This window comes from Protomyctophum parallelum (assembly GCF_964188405.1).
Source record: "Protomyctophum parallelum genome assembly, chromosome: 8".
NCBI lineage: Eukaryota > Metazoa > Chordata > Actinopteri > Myctophiformes > Myctophidae > Protomyctophum > Protomyctophum parallelum.
In genome coordinates, this window is record NC_139703.1 from 49,968,351 (window position 1) to 49,989,097 (window position 20,747).

Here is a 20,747-nt window from a genome sequence, read left to right on the forward strand (position 1 = left end):
TGCTGTGTGTCACCCCCCCCCCCCCCCATCTCTCTCTCCCTATATCCTGTCACAACTACTGTATATCTATCAATAAAGGCTAAAGAGACAAAAGATAAAAATATTTGTATATAATAATATACCGGTATATCGTATTGAATATCTTCTTTTTTTAATATAAAGTATTTTATGCCATGAAACTTAATTTAACTTAATTCAAAATCATTCTCAAATGAGATCAAATTCACAATTCAGACTAATTCGCGGTACAGGCTTTAGTTCCGACATACTATTGATCCGAAAACCTCAATCCCTAACCTAACCATAACCGCAAGCACGGGACCATCGCATCACATGTCCCCACGCTTCGGACCTTTGGTGTGTCGGATCTGCGTGTGCACCCCACTCATTCTATGGCATCATTTTTCATAAGCCTGGGTGATGGCAGTTTAAAGACCATGTGAAATTGTTTTTTCGTAAAAACATCATTATTGGCCCAGGCCGTAGCGTAACGGTCTGGGCACCGGACTGGTGATCCAGTCGCGGTGTGCCGCGGGTTCGACTCCCGGACCCGACACGGCCTTTACCGCATGTCATCCCCCATCTCTCTCCCGTTTCCTGTCAGCCTACTTTCTATCCCTTAAAAAATCAATAAAGGCGTAAGCCGCAAAAAAATATCTTAAAAAAAAACAAAAAAAACATCATTATTACCATAATGGATGAGCTCATTTCAGCTTGCCCTATGTTATATTATTTTGAATCAATTAAAGTGTGATCGTGTGATTCAACGTGTTCTACCGAGTGGGGTTTGTCAGTCTGGTGTGGATGGCAAAGGAGGGCGTCGTTTAAAGCAGTCACAGATGGCTCTGTTTACCCACGAGACCAGCTCCTGGGTAAGGTTACAGGCGCCCATTGCCTTGCGAGAATTTGCGACTCGGGGGCAGTTGATTATTATTATTATTACTACTTTCTGTCAGTCGGAGGCCTTGATATATTATCTGATTGGTCAGTAATTAATAGGGTATTTGATAGGGATGCACCAAAATTGAAATTCTTGGCCGAAACCGAATACCGAATATAGGAAACAGTTGGCCGAAAACCGAATATCCGAATATTATACATCTTTTTTCCTACCATTGCTGTCATAGCCGTACCTTAAAGCTACCTGAAAATAAATGGTTATGGCAAAACTTAACTTAAATAATAATCACTATTATGGGTCCATAAAACATTTATTCAGCTCTTTTGAATGCATTCATTGCATACACTATTCTGTGATATATTTTCTGCCTATTTGGGCCGAAACCGAATAGGCCGAAAATGCATTTTTTTGCTATTTTCTGACGAATATTTTCTGCGGCCGAATATTCGGTGCATCACTAGTATTTGAGCTATTCACCATTTCTTCATCCTGGTTTAGTAGCCCTGATTCAGTTACTCAATTGTGTGTGTGTGTGTGTGTGTGTGTGTGTGTGTGTGTGGGTGTGTGGTGTGTGGGTGTGTGGGTGTGTGGGTGTGTGGTGTGTGGTGTGTGGTGTGTGTGTGTTCTAGGTGTATATCTGTCGAAGTATTCAGATTTGCTGCAGATAAACGCCTTCATTCCTGGAACTACAGGAGAAATTGTCATCTGTAAAGTCATGAAGGTAACACAATTCATCTGTAAAGTCATGAAGGTAACACAATTCATCTGTAAAGTCATGAAGGTAACACAATTCATCTGTAAAGTCATGAAGGTAACACAATTCATCTGTAAAGTCATGAAGGTAACACAATTCATCTGTAAAGTCATGAAGGTAACACAATTCATCTGTAAAGTCATGAAGGTAACACAATTCAAAAATCTGACAAACGCTTTTGTAATCTTTCCAGGGAATCTTTCAAAAGGGTCTACCTGTAGAACAAATGAAAGCAAACAAGTTGTTAAGTAAAAAATAAATGCTATATATTTAATTAGTTTGAACTAATATGTGCATCAGTAGGCCTAATTTATCATGTAATGAGAAATAGAATGCACTGTTTTTTAGAAGTCTGCATCCAAAATCACAGTTACTGCATAACAGGTGTAATTTCCTACTGGATATTTATATTGTTAGCGTTTTTTCCCCTCTCCACTCTAAAAGAGACAATGTTGCAAGTGTTTAATTTATACCAAATTAGTTTGTCCTTGGCCTCTGTTATAGTGTTACATATAACCCTTGAAATATGTATTTTTCTCACACATCTCTCACACACACACACACACACACACACACACACACACACACACACACACACACACACACACTTATAGCGTTTTATTTGTGTCGTTGCAGGGTAAAGTGAAGAGTATGTATGACAACATGTCTAAGAACCTTCTAGACCCGACGCCAAAGTTTGACTGTCACATCTCCAAGAACGCCTCCAAGGTCACCTCACTCACATCCTACAGAGCTTACGAACTCTCACAGGTACCTCCTTCAGCTCTTCTCCTCCTCTCCTCTCCTCCCTCACCTCCTCTCCTCCTTCACCTCGTCTTCTCCTTCACCTCCTCTCCTTCACCTCATCTTCTCCTTCACCTCGTCTTCTCCTTCACCTCGTCTTCTCCTTCACCTCCTCTCCTCCACCTCCTCTCCTTCACCTAATCTCCTCCTTCACCTCGTCTTCTCCCTCACCTCCTCTCCTCCTTCAGCTCTTCTCCTCCCTCACCTCCTCTCCTCCACCTCCTCCAGATACACAGATCATCGAATGGGCACCCTGTGAGATCGCCGATGTTATTGGGATGGAGGGTTAATTGGATAGGTCCTGTTTACATGATCCATATGATATAGACCTTTTTTGACGTGCACAATAATCAGGCACTCTGCGACTAAGCAACAGTTTTACCAGAATATAAGTCAAGTGTTTACCTGTAATTATGCACTTTACAGTTCAGCATTCGCTCTCATTATTACGTAAATACGCTTGTCAATCCCAAACACTGACGTATCGTATTAAGTTGCATTGTGTTAGTTCAGAGCAATGTGAATATATAAGGGTTTATAGGGTGGGTGAAACATTGCATAGCACAGAGGTTACTGTCATGATTTGTTGTGTGGAGTACTTAACCCATTCTGACCTGAGATCAGATTCATACGAGGTTTCCGCCGGACAAACACTGGGTCTGATGAACCCATTCTGACCTGAGATCAGATTCTAAAAATGTCACAGTCGCTCTTCGATTTTTCAAAAATAGCAGACCTACAAGCTCGTATCGCGCCACTCGGTGGCGCGATATGAGCTTGTAGATCTGCTATTTTTAAATAGCTAAAGCATAACATGATGCTGACACCAAAATGGGTGCCCGGTCAGAATGGGTTAAATCCAACCAAGATACCATAAGATGTGCCCAAAGGCCCCACACCACACCATTCACTAAATTGATGTTCTGACGTGAATGACCAGTTTACCCATCACCAAAATCTTGACGTTACATACTGTACACTTGTTACACACATTTGCTTTACAGACATCAGACCTGTGTTTTGCTCTTTTGTCTTCCTTCAGCTATATTTCTATGAGTATTCGTTTGATGAGTTGATCACCAGACCTCGCCAGGTGTGTCCCTATGCTGTCCTAGCGTTCCACTTCAAAGGAAAAGACCCACTACCTAGCAAACCACTAGCTACCTCCAGGTATGCACAAACACACGCACACGTTTGTCTGAAATGAAAAACTGTTTTGTTAAAAACTAAAACTTTACCTAACCCTCACCCCACCCATCCTTCCTGGTCGATGTTAATTACGGCCCGGCCATACCTGTACACGGAAGACACTGCCACCCTTAGATCTCCATATATGGAGCTGACCTGTTCTGACATTCCATATGTTGATCTGACCTCATTAAACTGTTATAAATGTACTATGAGTACATTTATTAATCCAATGTTGACTATTCCACTCAGTATTGTGTTTGCTTGGCAGGATGGACAGCCAAACACCAGCCTGCCCTCCTAAAGGAAGTAATGGTAAGACAATGATTTGTTATCCGACAGGTTATGCTTCTGTTGCTTTGGTATAGCTCAGTGATTTGGGACTGATCTGATTTTCCGGTCTTTCTTGTCCGTCTGCCTGCCTGTCTGTCTGTCTGTCTGTCTGTCTGTCTGTCTGTCTGTCTGTCTGTCTGTCTGTCTGTCTGTCTGTCTGTCTGTCTGTCTGTCTGTCTGTCTGCCTGCCTGCCGGTCTTGTCTTCCTCCTTGTCTGTTTACCTCAGAGCGTGTCCAGTATGTCGTATGGAGTGGAGACCTGGTGAAAGATGAGAGGTGTTTGTACCACGTGTCCCTGCAATCTTTCTCTCCTCCTGTCCTTCCATGCAAACTGTAAGCACTGACCATTACACATTACATAGATAGATAGATAGATCTTTATTTGTCATTGCAACGTGTACAACGAAATTAAAAGTGCCAACCAATCAGTGCATCATATCACAAAACAACATACTGTACAAGCTAAAACAAAAACACACATGACTTCTTGTTATTGCACAACCCCAGCAGCACTAATGCACAAACATGTAATTTCAGCTGTTATCGCACAACAAACCCTTATTGTACTTAAGATAGCAGAGAAACTAAAAAGTGTCGCAGCAACAGATCATCTTTTAGCAGCATTGAGTGCAACTACCGCTGTGGGATAGAAGCTGTTACTGAATCTGTTGGTCTTGGACTTGATCACTCTGTACCGTCTGCCTGATGGCAACAGTTCAAACAGTGAGTGAACGGGGTGGGAAGTGTCTTTTATAATGTTCAGAGTTTTTTTATGACAGCGGTCTCTGTGTAGTTCTTCCTACTACTACTTTATAGTAGAATGCACTAGAGTAGGCCCAGACGGTTAGCTCAACCGTCTGGGCACCTAGGCGGCCGAGCCAGCCTGGCGGCGTGCCGCGGGTTCGACTCCCGATCCCGACGGCCTTTGCCGCGTGTCTTCCCATTTCCTGTCAGTCTACTTTCATCCTATCAATAAAGGCAGAAAAGGCCAGAATACACTAGAATAGAATAAGCCTGTGTGTAATAATGGTTGACTGACACCTTTGTCTGACATAAACTCTGGTGGAGCATCAGGGGGGGCCTATGTAAAAACTGTGCTTTGCATTTATGGTAGTGTGTCCTCCTTGAGTCATTAATCCCATGTTGAAGTTCTATATGATGCAAACAGCTTTTAACAAAGAAGGCCGATATTTGTTTTCAGACCAGAGATGTTGGAAATTGGTTGCTTGATGTCTTTTGACCATGTGTCCAAGCTCCTCCCCCCTGCCCTGTTCTGCTGGAAACTATATGCTGGCAGCCATGAAGGTGAGGTCAAACTATCATTAATAACGGTAAAGGTAGTCCCACCAGATAGCCATGAGGTCACACATAACTATGGTCCATGGTCCCTCTCTAAGCAGCCATGGCTGTCAGGTCAAAATGACGAAGCACTGACACAACCAATAATAGAACGTATTAAAATGTCTGTTTGTATAATGGTAAATGGCGCTTGTGTGTGTGTGTGTGTGTGTGTGTGTGTGTGTGTGTGTGTGTGTGTGTGTGTGTGTGTGTGTGTGTGTGTGTGTGTGTATGTTTGTAGTTGTGAAGAATGACATGTTCTGCAGTCTTCTGGAGATGACAGAAGATGAGAGAAGCAAGTCAGAGAGAAGCAAGTCAGGCAATGACCTAAGCAGGCTGCTGCAGCAGTTGGAGAAACACAACTTGGTGGGTACAGAGACTAACCCATTCTGACCTGAGATCAGATCAGAATATATAAATATGTTAATATATTTTCAATTATCTTTAGAGCTTATTTTTGTAATTCCTTTGGATAAAGTTGTGCCGAAACGGAAGTGGGGAGAAAGGCTCCACTTCCGCCTTTATATTTATCCGTTGCTCCAGATTGTATGATGGAAGCATTTGATAATTGTGAGAGGCAACAATCTGGCAGTGCGAGACTTAAGTATGTCTGCAGGTCCTGGTGGAGACGCTGAAGGACCGAGGACTCCTCTTCCTGCTGTCTAGTGAACAGATGGCCACACCTACTGGTAAGACATCCCCACACAGGACTGTATCTTTCATGTGTCATCCATCCATTCTATTGCCCATCAAGTATTTGCAGAGAGGCAAGAATACTTATATATTTACACTGAGGATTTTACCATGTAGTCTCCTGCCTCCCATAGTTTAATGTGTGTCCGCGTTTGTAACATAATTATGGCTATAATAATATAATAATGATAAATCATGTACTATGCTGTACTTCCAGAGAGAGGAGACAGATGGAAGAGAGCTCTGCAGGCTTTGTTCATTTTCCCAGAGTCCAGAGATGTGGGCAGATCTGGTGAGCAGCACCAACGTTATAACGTACACACACTGCAGAATCTAGTTAATATACCACAGATGACTTTACTACGTTTACTGTGCAGACCCCTAATGACACATAAACCATCAGTAGAGTATGGTGTTGTTCATACCAACTAATGTATTAACCCATTCTGACCTGAGATCAGATTCATACGAGGTTTCCACTGGACACACACTGGTCTGATGAACCCATTCTGACCTGAGATCAGATTCTAAAAAATGTCAGTCGTTCTTCGATTTTTCAAAAATAGCAGACCTACAAGCTCGTAGCGCGCCACTCGGTGGCGCGCTATGAGCTTGTAGATCTGCTATTTTTAAATAGCTAAAGCATAATAGCTAAAGCATAACACCAAAATGGGTTCCCGATCAGAATGGGTTAATTACATTTCCCCAAAGAGCGTGTCTGACAATTGAAATAAATATGATGGTTACTTACTAATATCTGTGAATAAACTGAATTAAATTGTGACTTCCGGTAGTGTCTCCCTATACTTCCTCCCATGATGCCCCTGAGACTGCGTCTGTGATCGGTAGGTTGTCTACCTTCCTGCCAGCATTACATCATGCCCTGGTGAAGGCCCGGGCCAACCCCCCCAGTGACCTCTCTGGTGGGGTTGTGAAACATGCCACGGACTACCTCTCTGGACTCAAAGACGGATTGGTAAGAAATCATTTCATAAGTAATAACCCTGATAATGGTTGACACAGTGGTAGATTAACAACGATAACAACCATTGTAGTAGTAGTAGTTAATTAACCCATTTTGGGGGGGCGGGAACCCATTTTGGTGTTAGCATCATGTTGTGCTTTAGCTATTGAAAAATAGCAGATCTACAAGCTCGTAGCGCGCCACCGAGTGGCGCGCTATGAGCTTGTAGCTCTGCTATTTTTGAAAAATCAAAACTGACATAGAAACATAGCTTTTTCAGAAAACTGTCAGGATGTAGAAGACATTTTTTTATAGAATCTGATCTCAGGTCAGAATGGGTTAATTAATATACAGTAATATTCATGAATAGCTTTTAATTTCTGCCTACTAATGTGTGCCATGAAAACGAGCAGACCCGCATCTACCCGATGGGCGAGTACGACGCCAAGCTGGACGACAGAGGAAAACTCTTCCCGGCTCCCAAACACCACAAGGCCAACATGGAGGGATACCTGCGCAACTACCTGTACGGCCCCACCCTCTACCTGCTCTCCGTGGCCCGCGCCAGGAACCTCCTGGTCACAAACCTGGGCTCTGACTACCTGGAGCAGGAGAGGAAGAGGATGAACGCAGCCAGGCTGGGCGGCAGGCTGGCGGAGGAGAGGGCAGAGTTAGAACAGAAAGAGAGAGAGAGGAGTAATGGAGGAGGAGCGGAAGAGGAGAGGATGCAGGACCAGACGACAAACTCTCAAAAGGTAATGGTAAGATTATTTATCAGAAGGAATAGTGCATTGTACAGTTTCAGCCATCTTTAACCCATTTTGGGGCGGGAACCCATTTTGGTGTTGGCATTATGCTATGCTTTAGCTATTGAAAAATAGCAGATCTACAAGCTCGTAGCGAGCCACCGAGTGGCGCGCTTACAAGCTTGTAGGTCTGCTATTTTTGAAAAAATCGAAGAACCACTGACATAGAAACAGCTTTTTAGAATCTGATCTCAGGTCAGAAACATAGCTTTTTCAGAAAACTGTCAGCGTGTAGAAGACACTTTTAGAATCTGATCTCAGGTCAGAATGGGTTAAAAATGTTCCAGCAATGTGGGGTTGTCTCCGCTGGTTAGTGAGAGTTTACGTGAGTCTCTGCTGCTGTTCTTTCCTCTCGGCTGGCAAAATGAAAGGTGGTGAATTCACATTGTATTTATTTTTTGACATGCGTTGGAATCTTGTTTACATAGTGATACAGAATTACAATATCAGATACACTGACTAGGGCCTTGATCTGCTGCCAGAAACACCACAGCAGTCAGGCCAAGGATAACATCACAAAATAAAACCCATCAATAACTAAGAGTGCTTAACCCATTCTGAACGGGAACCCATTTTGGTGTCAGCATCATGTTATGCTTTAGCTATTGAAAAATAGCAGATCTACAAGCTCATAGCGCGCCACCGAGTGGCGAGATACGAGCTTGTAGGTCTGCTATTTAAAAAAAATCAAAGAACCACTGACATAAAAACAGCTTTTTAGAATCTGATCTCAGGTCAGAAACATAGCTTTTTGAAAAATCGAAGAACGACTGACATTTTTAGAATCTGATCTCAGGTCAGAATGGGTTCATCAGACCAGTGTGTGTCCAGTGGAAACCTCGTATGAATCTGATCTCAGGTCAGAATGGGTTAAAATGTGACCGATACAGAACAGCTTATAATCACAAATCTTTTGTAAGCTTATATATTGTACTGGAACGACAAAACATAAAGCCGACCCAACTAATTCGTTAATGCAAAAAAACAAATCACTATGAAAGTGTTGCTTTTTCAGTATGACATGATTAAATGGTATAATAACGAATTGTAGGTAACAGTAGTAGTACAAATATTAGTATCTGACTGTATCTGACCGTGTGTGTGTGTGTGTGTGTGTGTGTGTGTGTGTGTGTGTGTGTGTGTGTGTGTGTGTGTGTGTGTGTGTGTGTGTGTGTGTGTGTGTGTGTGTGTGTGTGTGTGTGTGTGTGTGTGTGTGTGTGTGTGTGTTTTTCAGGAAATTATTTACAAGAAGTTAATGGATACAATGATGTCCCACCAGAAGAAGAAAGGAGAGGGAGAGATGGGGAAGAAGAGGAAGAAAGAGGAAGAGGTGACGGAGAGAACTTCAAAATACTTACGAGGAGGACAAGAAAGAATGCCAGGTGAGACACACTGGAGACAGGATAGCAGGCCAGACGGGTGGACAGGCAGGTTAAGACACTTTATTGTAGTATTATTTTATTGTTCCATGAGGGAAAATGGGTTATCATAGCAGTGTTAGCAAGGGTGGAAAACATGTGAAACATTTCAACAGTTTATTAACAATGAATACAATATATGTATTGTGACCAATGACCAACCAGCGGGACGGGGGATTGCAGCAGTTTCAACAGGTTTTATTTCACCAACAATAATAATAATACAGGCAGGAAGAGAAACCCCACGTAGGTTTCGGGGACAAATTATATTCCACACAATGGGCTGTATTTTGCGTGTCTTAAGTACCAGGTCTTATTCCCTAACTTGAGTAAACTAAAGACCTGGAGGCGTGATCAATGCTCTTTGGCCACTCAGAATAGCTCAAGTTAGGGAATAAGACCTGGTACTTAAGACACGCAAAATACAGCCCAATGTCTGTTCCACAGGCTGAGGGAGGATGAGAACAGAGCATCAGATTTCTATTCAGGTTATACAGTCGGTTGTAGCACGCTCCTCACTGGAGGGTTCTGTTTAATACCATATGACGGGACGGGGTTCCCTTGCTTCGGGTGACGTCATCAGTCTTTATCTTTATCTGTAGCGGGTCTTCTCTCCCGATAGCGGGGGGGGGGTTCAGCTCCGATAGAGCATAAATCTTCGGCCGTTCTCGGCAACTCAAATGAGCGAAACTGTATGCCAGACAGTGCTCAATATAATATTAAGGATAACGGGTTTCTTTCCGACCTTGTTAGATGAGAGTTCCGCGTCACCGTCGCTGTGGCGGGGGCTGCCTTCCTCCCGCAGCGAGATGCGGGGAAATGGGACTCCTGTTCCCTTATTTCTAATCATACAGTCCGATTGTCTCCGTCGCTCTGACGTTTCCTGGAGCGTTCCTAAGAGCCTGGGGTGAGAGGAGAGTGACAGTCAACACAAATGCAGGAATATACACGTATATGAATGGGTGGCGGAGGAAGTGAGTGTGTCTTCTTACCCCCCCCCCCCCCCCCCCCCCGACGGTATTCGCTGTGCGTGCCTCCGTGAGCGTGTGTGTGTGAAGCAGCCGCTGCCAGACTCAGAACCGGACTTTCCTCTTATACTGCGGGTGTGGCCGATTGGTGATTTGGGTGTGGTCGTTCCATCGTCTCAATCTGGCGGAGGAGGAGGAGGTTTGGCACGTAGACATGCCCTACTACGAGGCCGAGGGCGGGCCTATAGCTGCCCCGAGGCGTCTTCTGTCTGACAGCGTGTCTGGTTGCCCTGGCAACGTGGGGTGTCGCTAGCGAGACCCCACAGTATGTATATATACAAAATGATTCTACAAATGAGTAACGGTCTATAATGAATAATATGAATAAATATGTACAATTTATCAACAGTTATTAGTGGCAATCTATACATCCTAGTAGTAGTAGTAGTAGTAGTAGTAGTAATAGTCAGATTGACATCGTAGAGTGCTGCCTGCCTGTAGGCCACAGAAGTACCTACAATACACCATCTTTTTTTCCACACTTTATTTTATAATGAAGGCAATGTATGGGACTCTGATCGGGGCTGAAATAGAGAATGTGCTTTTATTATCAATACAAAGTTATTACAAACATCAAAGGTCCGCTGGCCAGCCCCGTCCTCCCTTAAGCCAATTTTGTTACAGGATGTGTTTGATCTGAATCACTAGGTCGTCCTCGGTCGACAATGAATAATTTGATCGGAGGCAATATGCAGCCGCTAGACTAGAGGCTAGCTGAGCCACCTTAAAACCCATTTTGGGGCGGGAACCCCTTTTGGTGTTATAGCATCATGTTATGCTTTAGCTATTGAAAAATAGCAGATCTACAAGCTCATAGCGCACCACCGAGTGGCGCGATACGAGCTTGTAGGTCTGCTATTTTTGAAAGATCGAAGAACGACTGACATAGAAACATAGCTTTTTCAGAAAACTGTCAGGATGTAGAAGAACATTTTTAGAATCTGATCTCAGGTCAGAATGGGTTTTAACCCATTCTGAACGGGAACCCATTTTGGTGTCGGCATCATGTTATGCTTTAGCTATTGAAAAATAGCAGATCTACAAGCTCATAGCGCGCCACCGAGTGGCGCGCTATGAGCTTGTAGGTCTGCTATTTTTGAAAAATCAAAGAACGACTGACATTTTTAGAATCTGATCTCAGGTCAGAATGGGTTAATCAAACCAGTGTGTGTCCAGTGGAAACCTCGTATGGGCATGTGCACCTCAGTAATGGACTGTTCATGTGAATGGGGGCATCATGTGCACCTCAGTAATGGACTGTTCATGTGAATGGGGGGCATCATGTGCACCTCAGTAATGGACTGTTCATGTGAATGGGGGCATCATGTGCACCTCAGTAATGGACTGTTCATGTGAATGGGGGCATCATGTGCACCTCAGTAATGGACTGTTCATGTGAATGGGGGACATGTGCACCTCAGTAATGGACTGTTCATGTGAATGGGGGGCATCATGTGCACCTCAGTAATGGACTGTTCATGTGAATGGGGGCATCATGTGCACCTCAGTAATGGACTGTTCATGTGAATGGGGGGCATGTGCACCTCAGTAATGGACTGTTCATGTGAATGGGGGGCATCATGTGCACCTCAGTAATGGACTGTTCATGTGAATGGGGGGCATCATGTGCACCTCAGTAATGGACTGTTCATGTGAATGGGGGGCATCATGTGCACCTCAGTAATGGACTGTTCATGTGAATGGGGGGCATCATGTGCACCTCAGTAATGGACTGTTCATGTGAATGGGGGCATCATGTGCACCTCAGTAATGGACTGTTCATGTGAATGGGGACATCATGTGCACCTCAGTAATGGACTGTTCATGTGAATGGGGGGCATCATGTGCACCTCAGTAATGGACTGTTCATGTGAATGGGGGGCATCATGTGCACCTCAGTAATGGACTGTTCATGTGAATGGGGGGCATGTGCACCTCAGTAATGGACTGTTCATGTGAATGGGGGGCATGTGCACCTCAGTAATGGACTGTTCATGTGAATGGGGGGCATGTGCTCCTCAGTAATGGACTGTTCATGTGAATGGGGGGCATGTGCACCTCAGTAATGGACTGTTCATGTGAATGGGGGGCATCATGTGCACCTCAGTAATGGACTGTTCATGTGAATGGGGGGCATGTGCTCCTCAGTAATGGACTGTTCATGTGAATGGGGGGCATGTGCACCTCAGTAATGGACTGTTCATGTGAATGGGGGCATCATGTGCACCTCAGTAATGGACTGTTCATGTGAATGGGGACATCATGTGCACCTCAGTAATGGACTGTTCATGTGAATGGGGACATCATGTGCACCTCAGTAATGGACTGTTCATGTGAATGGGGGGCATCATGTGCACCTCAGTAATGGACTGTTCATGTGAATGGGGGGCATGTGCACCTCAGTAATGGACTGTTCATGTGAATGGGGACATCATGTGCACCTCAGTAATGGACTGTTCATGTGAATGGGGGGCATCATGTGCACCTCAGTAATGGACTGTTCATGTGAATTGGGGGCATCATGTGCACCTCAGTAATGGACTGTTCATGTGAATGGGGGCATGTGCACCTCAGTAATGGACTGTTCATGTGAATGGGGGGCATCATGTGCACCTCAGTAATGGACTGTTCATGTGAATGGGGGCATCATGTGCACCTCAGTAATGGACTGTTCATGTGAATGGGGGGCATCATGTGCACCTCAGTAATGGACTGTTCATGTGAATGGGGGGACATGTGCACCTCAGTAATGGACTGTTCATGTGAATGGGGGCATCATGTGCTCCTCAGTAATGGACTGTTCATGTGAATGGGGGGACATGTGCACCTCAGTAATGGACTGTTCATGTGAATGGGGGGCATGTGCACCTCAGTAATGGACTGTTCATGTGAATGGGGACATCATGTGCACCTCAGTAATGGACTGTTCATGTGAATGGGGGGCATCATGTGCACCTCAGTAATGGACTGTTCATGTGAATGGGGACATCATGTGCACCTCAGTAATGGACTGTTCATGTGAATGGGGGCATCATGTGCACCTCAGTAATGGACTGTTCATGTGAATGGGGGCATCATGTGCACCTCAGTAATGGACTGTTCATGTGAATGGGGGGCATCATGTGCACCTCAGTAATGGACTGTTCATGTGAATGGGGGGACATGTGCACCTCAGTAATGGACTGTTCATGTGAATGGGGACATCATGTGCACCTCAGTAATGGACTGTTCATGTGAATGGGGGGCATCATGTGCACCTCAGTAATGGACTGTTCATGTGAATTGGGGGCATCATGTGCACCTCAGTAATGGACTGTTCATGTGAATGGGGGCATCATGTGCACCTCAGTAATGGACTGTTCATGTGAATGGGGGGCATCATGTGCACCTCAGTAATGGACTGTTCATGTGAATGGGGGCATCATGTGCACCTCAGTAATGGACTGTTCATGTGAATGGGGGGCATCATGTGCACCTCAGTAATGGACTGTTCATGTGAATGGGGGGCATCATGTGCACCTCAGTAATGGACTGTTCATGTGAATGGGGGGCATCATGTGCACCTCAGTAATGGACTGTTCATGTGAATGGGGGGCATGTGCACCTCAGTAATGGACTGTTCATGTGAATGGGGGCATCATGTGCACCTCAGTAATGGACTGTTCATGTGAATGGGGGGCATCATGTGCACCTCAGTAATGGACTGCAAAGTGCACAAATTGTGTGAATCCTTGGAGTGATTCTGAGATGCTTGATGATAAATAATGGATCCTGCTCTGTGTGTTCATGTCCAGCAGCAGGCCTCAACCAAGCCAATCCCAGCCCTCCAGAGGAGCAAGGAGGAGAGGAGGAGAGTGAGCCCTGGACGTTTGACCGGCTGGCCACCAGGCTGCAACTGCCCACCAACTGTGACCTCGACCTGAGGACACAAGAAGAGCTGGAGGTAACCATAACCACTTCCTCAATAAAACCAGATCTTTCAAAACCACCTGGTACCAAAACGGTCTACTACCATATTACAAATACAAAAAAGTGTGACATGTAACAGTGTTGTGGTTTATTGAACTGGGATGCTGCCCCGTTATGCAGTACCTGTTGTACGCGTTTTCAGAGTACTTTATTATTATCATCATATTTCATTTCATTTCATATTTATTTATTTCATTTCAGTCATGGTTTTACATGATTATATTCATTTTACTTATTTTTTTACATATTCCACATCAGAAAAGAAAAGGAGCAGGAAGAAGATAAATCTTATTTATACCTGCCCCTATCAATAAAAAAAATAAAACATCTAACCCTAACCCTAAAAAAAGGAACAACAAAGACAAAAGAACAGAAAGAGCTCAACAAGAGAACAGACAAAAACAAAACAACGCTGAGGGAACAAAATAACACTTATATCTAACCTTCTAGTTCATATTTTATAATTTTTTCCCTTTTAAACACTTTCTTAAACTGAAACACTGTTGTACAACTCTTCAACTCCTGGTTTTGTGAATTCCATAACTTTATACCTGTAACAGAAGTGCACATTTGTTTTAGTGTAGTATGCAGTTATGCAGACCCGCCACAACCAGGCCCTGAGACCCTGGACTTTACTACGAATCTGCAATTATAGAAATAAAATCCACCTTGGACTGAACATTAAATAGAAACCAGGTTTTCCCAGTTTCCACAGTTACTGTGAAAAGCCAGGTGAGGAGTTTAGGCTGGAGGTACAACTGACGATTCACAGAACCCGCAAATCTACATTAACACTTAATTTGCTCACTTTCGTCCCCCTCCTTACCCCATCTGACTGGGTCCTTAAAGGTTTTATGACATTCATTTTCATTTATTTTTCTTTTTTCTTTTAGGTTTTATGACCTCAATTACACCCAAAAAACCTGAACTTTGAACATTCAGTGGATTTTCTGTGGTCTGAAGTTTTCTTTGGGGTTTTTGGGCCTTTTGAGCTACAATGAAAACAGGCAACACAGTGAAACAGTGACATCTGCTGGCAAATCCCATTGACATATATGGGATTTGCAGTAAGTGATGTCACTTACTGCCGGCAAATCAGAGCACCTGTTTGAGCCAGAAAACCCCAGATCACAGAAAATCTACTGAATGTTAAAAGTTCATGTTTTTTGGGTGCAATTGAGAATAGAAAACCTACAAAAAAACAAGAACAATTCCAAAACCTTTTTTTTAATGTCACAATCCCTTTAATACAGACCTTGACTCTTGTCTCACTCCCCCTCGGTCTTGGTCTTGACTTGGACTGGCTTTAGATGGACTCGAATACATCCCTATTTTTCCCATTAATTGTGTGTGTGTGTGTGTGTGTGTGTGTGTGTGTGTGTGTGTGTGTGTGTGTGTGTGTGTGTGTGTGTGTGTGTGTGTGTGTGTGTGTGTGTGTGTGTGTGTGTGTGTGTGTGTGTGTGTGTGTGTGTGTGTGTGTGTGTGTGTGTGTGTGTGTGTGCAATCAGTCTATATTGTGTATACTGTAGACCTTTGCCTCTTACAATGTTTGAGGTGCCAAACAAAACATATTTGTATCATGCACCTGACCTGTACACAAGGTAACAACAAAGAACACCTTGAACCCTTGTAATTTTCATCCAGCTGATGCCTGCTCACAGTGCTCATCAGTCCCACTACAAACAGCTTTTTTTATTTATTTATATATATATTTTTTTTTATCCCACGATTTTGTAACCCATTTTTCACCCCTGTGTCAATCATCTAATGTGATCCTGGGCTCTACACACCCTCCACCAACCTAGTCCCCATATATGGGGACAAGAAGCAAACCGCTTCTTGACTCGCCCCTTTAATTGAGCCTGAATCTAGTTTGATCTCACATTTGATTGCAATTGTACAGTAATAATTAAAGAAATCTAATTAACTGACCTATGTTATTATTATTACACATGAGAGCATAAGCAGGGAGCAAAATGCTTCAAACCTGTTGAAAACAATTAGAAAAAGGAGCCGTGAAGCCTCAGGAGGTACAGACTAGTAGCCGTTGGGGAATTAGAAGGTCTCCAGTTTGAACCCCAGCTTCTCCAGGCTGTGTCGTGGGGGCCCTGAGCAAGGCTCTGGGCCCCTAATTGTTCCCCTGTGCACTCACCTTGAGCAGCAAACTGCTGGCTCAAATACAGAGGGTAATTCAATGGGGATCACTACAAATCACTACAGGGGTACTCAACTGGCGGACCGCGGTCCACGACCGGACCGCGGTCCACCTCTCTGCGGACCGTAGAAAAAAAAAAAAAAAAAAAGGTCAGGTCAGGTCAGGCCAGCAAAAAAGAAAAATCTCTCCTAAGCTCAGGCCAGGCCAGCCACAGTCAATTTCAATTCAATTCAGGCAGTGTTGCTGCAGCACAACTACATTGTGTGTCTTATGTTAATGGAGGGAAGAAGTTAATAATATAAATATCATCAGATGGTACATTTCTCATGTGACATTTCTCATGTGACTGCGCGCGCGCAGTGTGGCTTCCCGGACTGATTTGGAGTTCCACTCCGGGCCTGCACTCTGTCTGCACCCCATTATTGGTTGGGTGGAAGGGGATCTGATTTGTATAAGCTTGGCTTGACCATACTAAACGGGCATAGAGCCCCGCTCTCCGATGGACGCCGCGCATGGGACCAGACCTCGGTCTTATTCAAAAACATATTTGTGGACCTTCATCATTTCTAGTTGAGGACCCCTGCACTACACCCTTTAGTTTTCATACAGGTATGTGTGGGAGTTCTGGGGTTGTCTCAGTCCTGGATAGGTTTGAACTAGTGAAATGAATGCCGGTACATCTCATCTGATCGATACATCTGATCTGTGTGTGTGTGTGTGTGTGTGTGTGTGTGTGTGTGTGTGTGTGTGTGTGTGTGTGTGTGTGTGTGTGTGTGTGTGTGTGTGTGTGTGTGTGTGTGTGTGTGTGTGTGTGTGTGTGTGTGTGTGTGTGTGTGTGTGTGTGTGTGTCTTTGTAGGAACAGACACGAGGCAGTGTCAGTAGTTTGGAGGAAGGGTTCAGTCCTGGCTCCCACTGTGGAGAGTCTGGCCTGCGAGGAAGAGAGGTTGATGAACAACCAGAGATCCCATGGGTTCTAATCCCCATAACAGGTCTGTCTGTTTATCTTTGATTACCTGTGCCTGTCTGTCTAGTGTCTACCAACACGTTTTAATTGCCTTGCTGTTGAAATAATAATAATAATAATAATGCTATTTTTGAAAACGACTGAAAACTGAAAACTGTCAGGATGTAGAAGACATTTTTAGAATCTGATCTCAGGTCAAAATGGGTTAACCCATTTTGGGGCGGGAACCCATTTTGGTGTTAGCATTATGGTATGCTTTAGCTATTGAAAAATAGCAGATCTACAAGCTCATAGCGCGCCACCGAGTGGCGCGCTACGAGCTTGTAGGTCTGCTATTTTTGAAAAATCGAAGAACGACTGACGTAGAAGACATTTTTTGGAATCTGATCTCAGGTCAGAATGGAAAACTGTCAGGATGTAGAAGACATTTTTAGAATCTGATCTCAGGTCAGAATGGAAAACTGTCAGGTTGTAGAAGACATTTTTAGAATGTGATCTCAGGTCAGAATGGAAAACTGTCAGGATGTAGAAGACATTTTTAGAATCTGATCTCAGGTCAGAATGGAAAACTGTCAGGATGTAGAAGACATTTTTAGAATCTGATCTCAGGTAAGAATGGAAAACTGTCAGGATGTAGAAGACATTTTTAGAATGTGATCTCAGGTCAGAATGGGTTTTAAATTCCAAGTATGTTGTCCTTGTCCTGTATGTTGCCAGGTGTGAACGCGTATCACCGCATTCAGAGCCAACTCCCCCAGGACCCACGCTGCCACCATGTTGTTGCCATGGCGACAGCCAACGTGGTCTCGGCGCCACCAACAGCCAGACCCACTCCATCCCCTGAGCCCAGCCCCGCACCCTCTCCCACACCCTCACCGCCGCCGCCTAACGAGCCCGCTAGCGTCGCCGCCCCTAGCGAAATCGGACCCTCTAACGAGGAGCCCCGCCCAGCTAATGAGCAGCGGTTAACCCCCTCGGTCTCCAGGGAGTCTGCAGGTAATGTAGAATATTGTTCTCATCAGCCTTCCTCTTTCCTTTCCTTCTAGTCTACACAGTACTTTACCACTAGTACAATTACCTCTGTACTGTAGTAATTTACACAGTATTATGCAGTACTATAAGTACGAGAGTATAGAGCACCGAAGTCTGACGTCACTTTCAGTAGAGGGCGTCAGTCCCCAGGTTCATGTATTTTTTTAGTTTCATTGAAATCGCCATAGGAGGATTTTTAGATTGCTTCATATAAGAACTGTGTTTGAAAAATAAACATGTCACCCCGGCCGCTTCACTCATATGGATATGAAGAATCAACTGACTGAGAGAAAACGCTAATGTTACTGCTACTGAATTAGTTAGATTTTCGCTAGAAGCAGACTGTATCATATATGAGTGACTGACTGTTGCAAACGATACAGAGACACCTCCCTGACAATAACCGAGATAGCAATAGCCGAGACAGCTTGTTTATTTTTGGACCACAACGCTTATAGTAGACGACATTAAGATCACCCCATGTTATTCTCCATAGAGAAATTACTTCCGCGAACCAGGGGAATCGTCGGGATGAGCGAGTTACGTCAGGACTTCGGTGCTCTATACGAGACACAATCGATGCAGAATACATGCAACTAGAAATTCTTTGAGACAAACATTGGGAAATAAAATGTATGAAGCAATTATATAGTGGTCCAGAGGCAAAGAGTAGAAATCGCTTTTTTTTTTACCCGTAATTCGGTTGGACTGTATCCTGTTCCATCCTTCAGTATGTGACCCAGGAACGAGAAATATTGGGATCATCGTAGAGTCGCGTTCTAATCTACAGTAGAGCTCAAAAATGTAAATTTATCTGAAATGGCACATCATCAATGAGCTCTCTTTCCTACTGTACCTTGTTTGATGTTAATCCCCCCCACATTATTCATTCCTGTATTTTAGGGCCTGATGTCAAGGATCCGCCCTACTTACCCGCAGCTGATGGGAGAAATCGAGAAATTGGTATTTGTCCATTGTGTGTGTGTGTGTGTGTGTGTGTGTGTGTGTGTGTGTGTGTGTGTGTGTGTGTGTGTGTGTGTGTGTGTGTGTGTGTGTGTGTGTGTGTGTGTGTGTGTGTGTGTGTGTGTGTGTGTGTGTGTGTGTGTGTGTGTGTGTGTGTGTGTGTGTGTGTGTGTGTGTGTGTGTGTGTGTGTGTGCGGTACTCTTTCCTGTTCACCGCTGACTATTTTGTCCCTTCAGGGCCTCTGTAATGTCTGCCTGCGTTCTGTTGTCAATCACTGAACAGACGGCCAAATTGATAGGGCGGACACCTCCGTCTAGGGCGATAATAGTATATATGTTTAAAAAAATCATTTATTTCATTTTAAGACTTATATTATTATTTTACAAAGAAAGACGTAATTTGTAATTAATACTTAATGCGTACTTTACAGTTAATGCATGTACCTCATGAATCAAAAGGCATTATTTAATTTCATATATTGAAAAGAGCATAAGTCCTTTCAGACGGGGAGTAGGCGTTGTTGCCTGGATCAGCTCCAGGTCTGCTCGCCACAATCTAGGTCTAGTCGCACGCAGGCGTGTGCATGAAACGACCACGTGCGCGACAATTTCACAGGATTGCACCTGTGAAAATACACTTAAGACTAGCTTTGTGCACTTGTGCGGACATCAACGCCCCGAGACCAGCTAGTTCAGCGTTTAAACTCTCCTACTCCTATTCTCCTAAGCTAACCACCTAGCCTTTGCTTCTGCTCGTGTGTTTTCATCGCGCCCAGTTAGCATGGCTACCCCGAGGAAGGAGTCCGCCGCCCGTCGCCGTCGTAGAGGAGCGCTTTTGATGCCACAGAAGACCTGTGTCTGCAGGAACCTCATGTCGGGCATGGACAGACACAAAGTCTGTGTCTACTGCCTCGGCGTTCAGCACGCCCGCGAGGCATTGAATGCCCAGGTCCGCTGCTCTTTGTGTGCTGTGATGTCCCACTACATCAAGAGGAGGCGTCTTAGGAGGGTGAAGGCCTTCTACAGCCTGCCAGAGTTTGATGACAACGTCTTCCAGGACGCCGAACGTAACGTGGCCCCCCCATTTTCAGACCCATGGCGACACCCAGTTAGCATGGCTACCCCGAGGAAGGAGTCCGCCGCCCTTCGTACGCCCTTCGTAGAGGAGCGGTTTTGATGCCACAGGAGACCTGTTCGGTGGCTTTATGCAGGAAAACCATATTGGGCATGGACAAACACGAAGTCTGTGTCTACTGCCTCGGCGTTCAGCACGCCTGTGAGGCATTGAATGCCCAGGTCTGCTGCTCTTCGTGTGCTGTGATGTCCCACTACATCAAGAGGAGCCGTCTCGAGAGGGTGAAGGCCTTCTACAGCCTGTGTACAAAGAGGCTCTACGCACGCCAAAGTCCTTGTGGCGGTGCCGGCACACGGGAGAA

General features: G+C 44.5%; 1 protein-coding gene across 8 annotated transcripts in view; it reads left to right on the forward strand.

Moving 5' to 3' along the window:
* The window catches only part of tasora (transcription activation suppressor a), a 39,303-nt gene that overhangs the window by 3,743 nt on the left and 14,813 nt on the right, over positions 1 to 20,747 (forward strand). For 4 of the 8 annotated variants that reach the window (XM_083772360.1, XM_083772364.1, XM_083772367.1 and 1 more), the window contains exons 5-20: positions 1,531 to 1,622; positions 2,292 to 2,426; positions 3,502 to 3,629; positions 3,919 to 3,962; positions 4,208 to 4,313; positions 5,182 to 5,285; positions 5,560 to 5,684; positions 5,935 to 6,007; positions 6,229 to 6,303; positions 6,806 to 6,987; positions 7,389 to 7,730; positions 9,016 to 9,163; positions 14,022 to 14,170; positions 17,209 to 17,341; positions 18,034 to 18,312; positions 19,252 to 19,310. In XM_083772360.1, coding sequence (XP_083628486.1) covers positions 1,531 to 1,622; positions 2,292 to 2,426; positions 3,502 to 3,629; positions 3,919 to 3,962; positions 4,208 to 4,313; positions 5,182 to 5,285; positions 5,560 to 5,684; positions 5,935 to 6,007; positions 6,229 to 6,303; positions 6,806 to 6,987; positions 7,389 to 7,730; positions 9,016 to 9,163; positions 14,022 to 14,170; positions 17,209 to 17,341; positions 18,034 to 18,312; positions 19,252 to 19,310 — 2,174 coding nt within the window. Of the gene's footprint in view, positions 1 to 1,530; positions 1,623 to 2,291; positions 2,427 to 3,501; positions 3,630 to 3,918; positions 3,963 to 4,207; positions 4,314 to 5,181; positions 5,286 to 5,559; positions 5,685 to 5,934; positions 6,008 to 6,228; positions 6,304 to 6,805; positions 6,988 to 7,388; positions 7,731 to 9,015; positions 9,164 to 14,021; positions 14,171 to 17,208; positions 17,342 to 18,033; positions 18,313 to 19,251; positions 19,312 to 20,747 lie in introns of those variants that run through there. The other 4 variants (XM_083772363.1, XM_083772361.1, XM_083772362.1 and 1 more) reach the window with 4 other exon arrangements.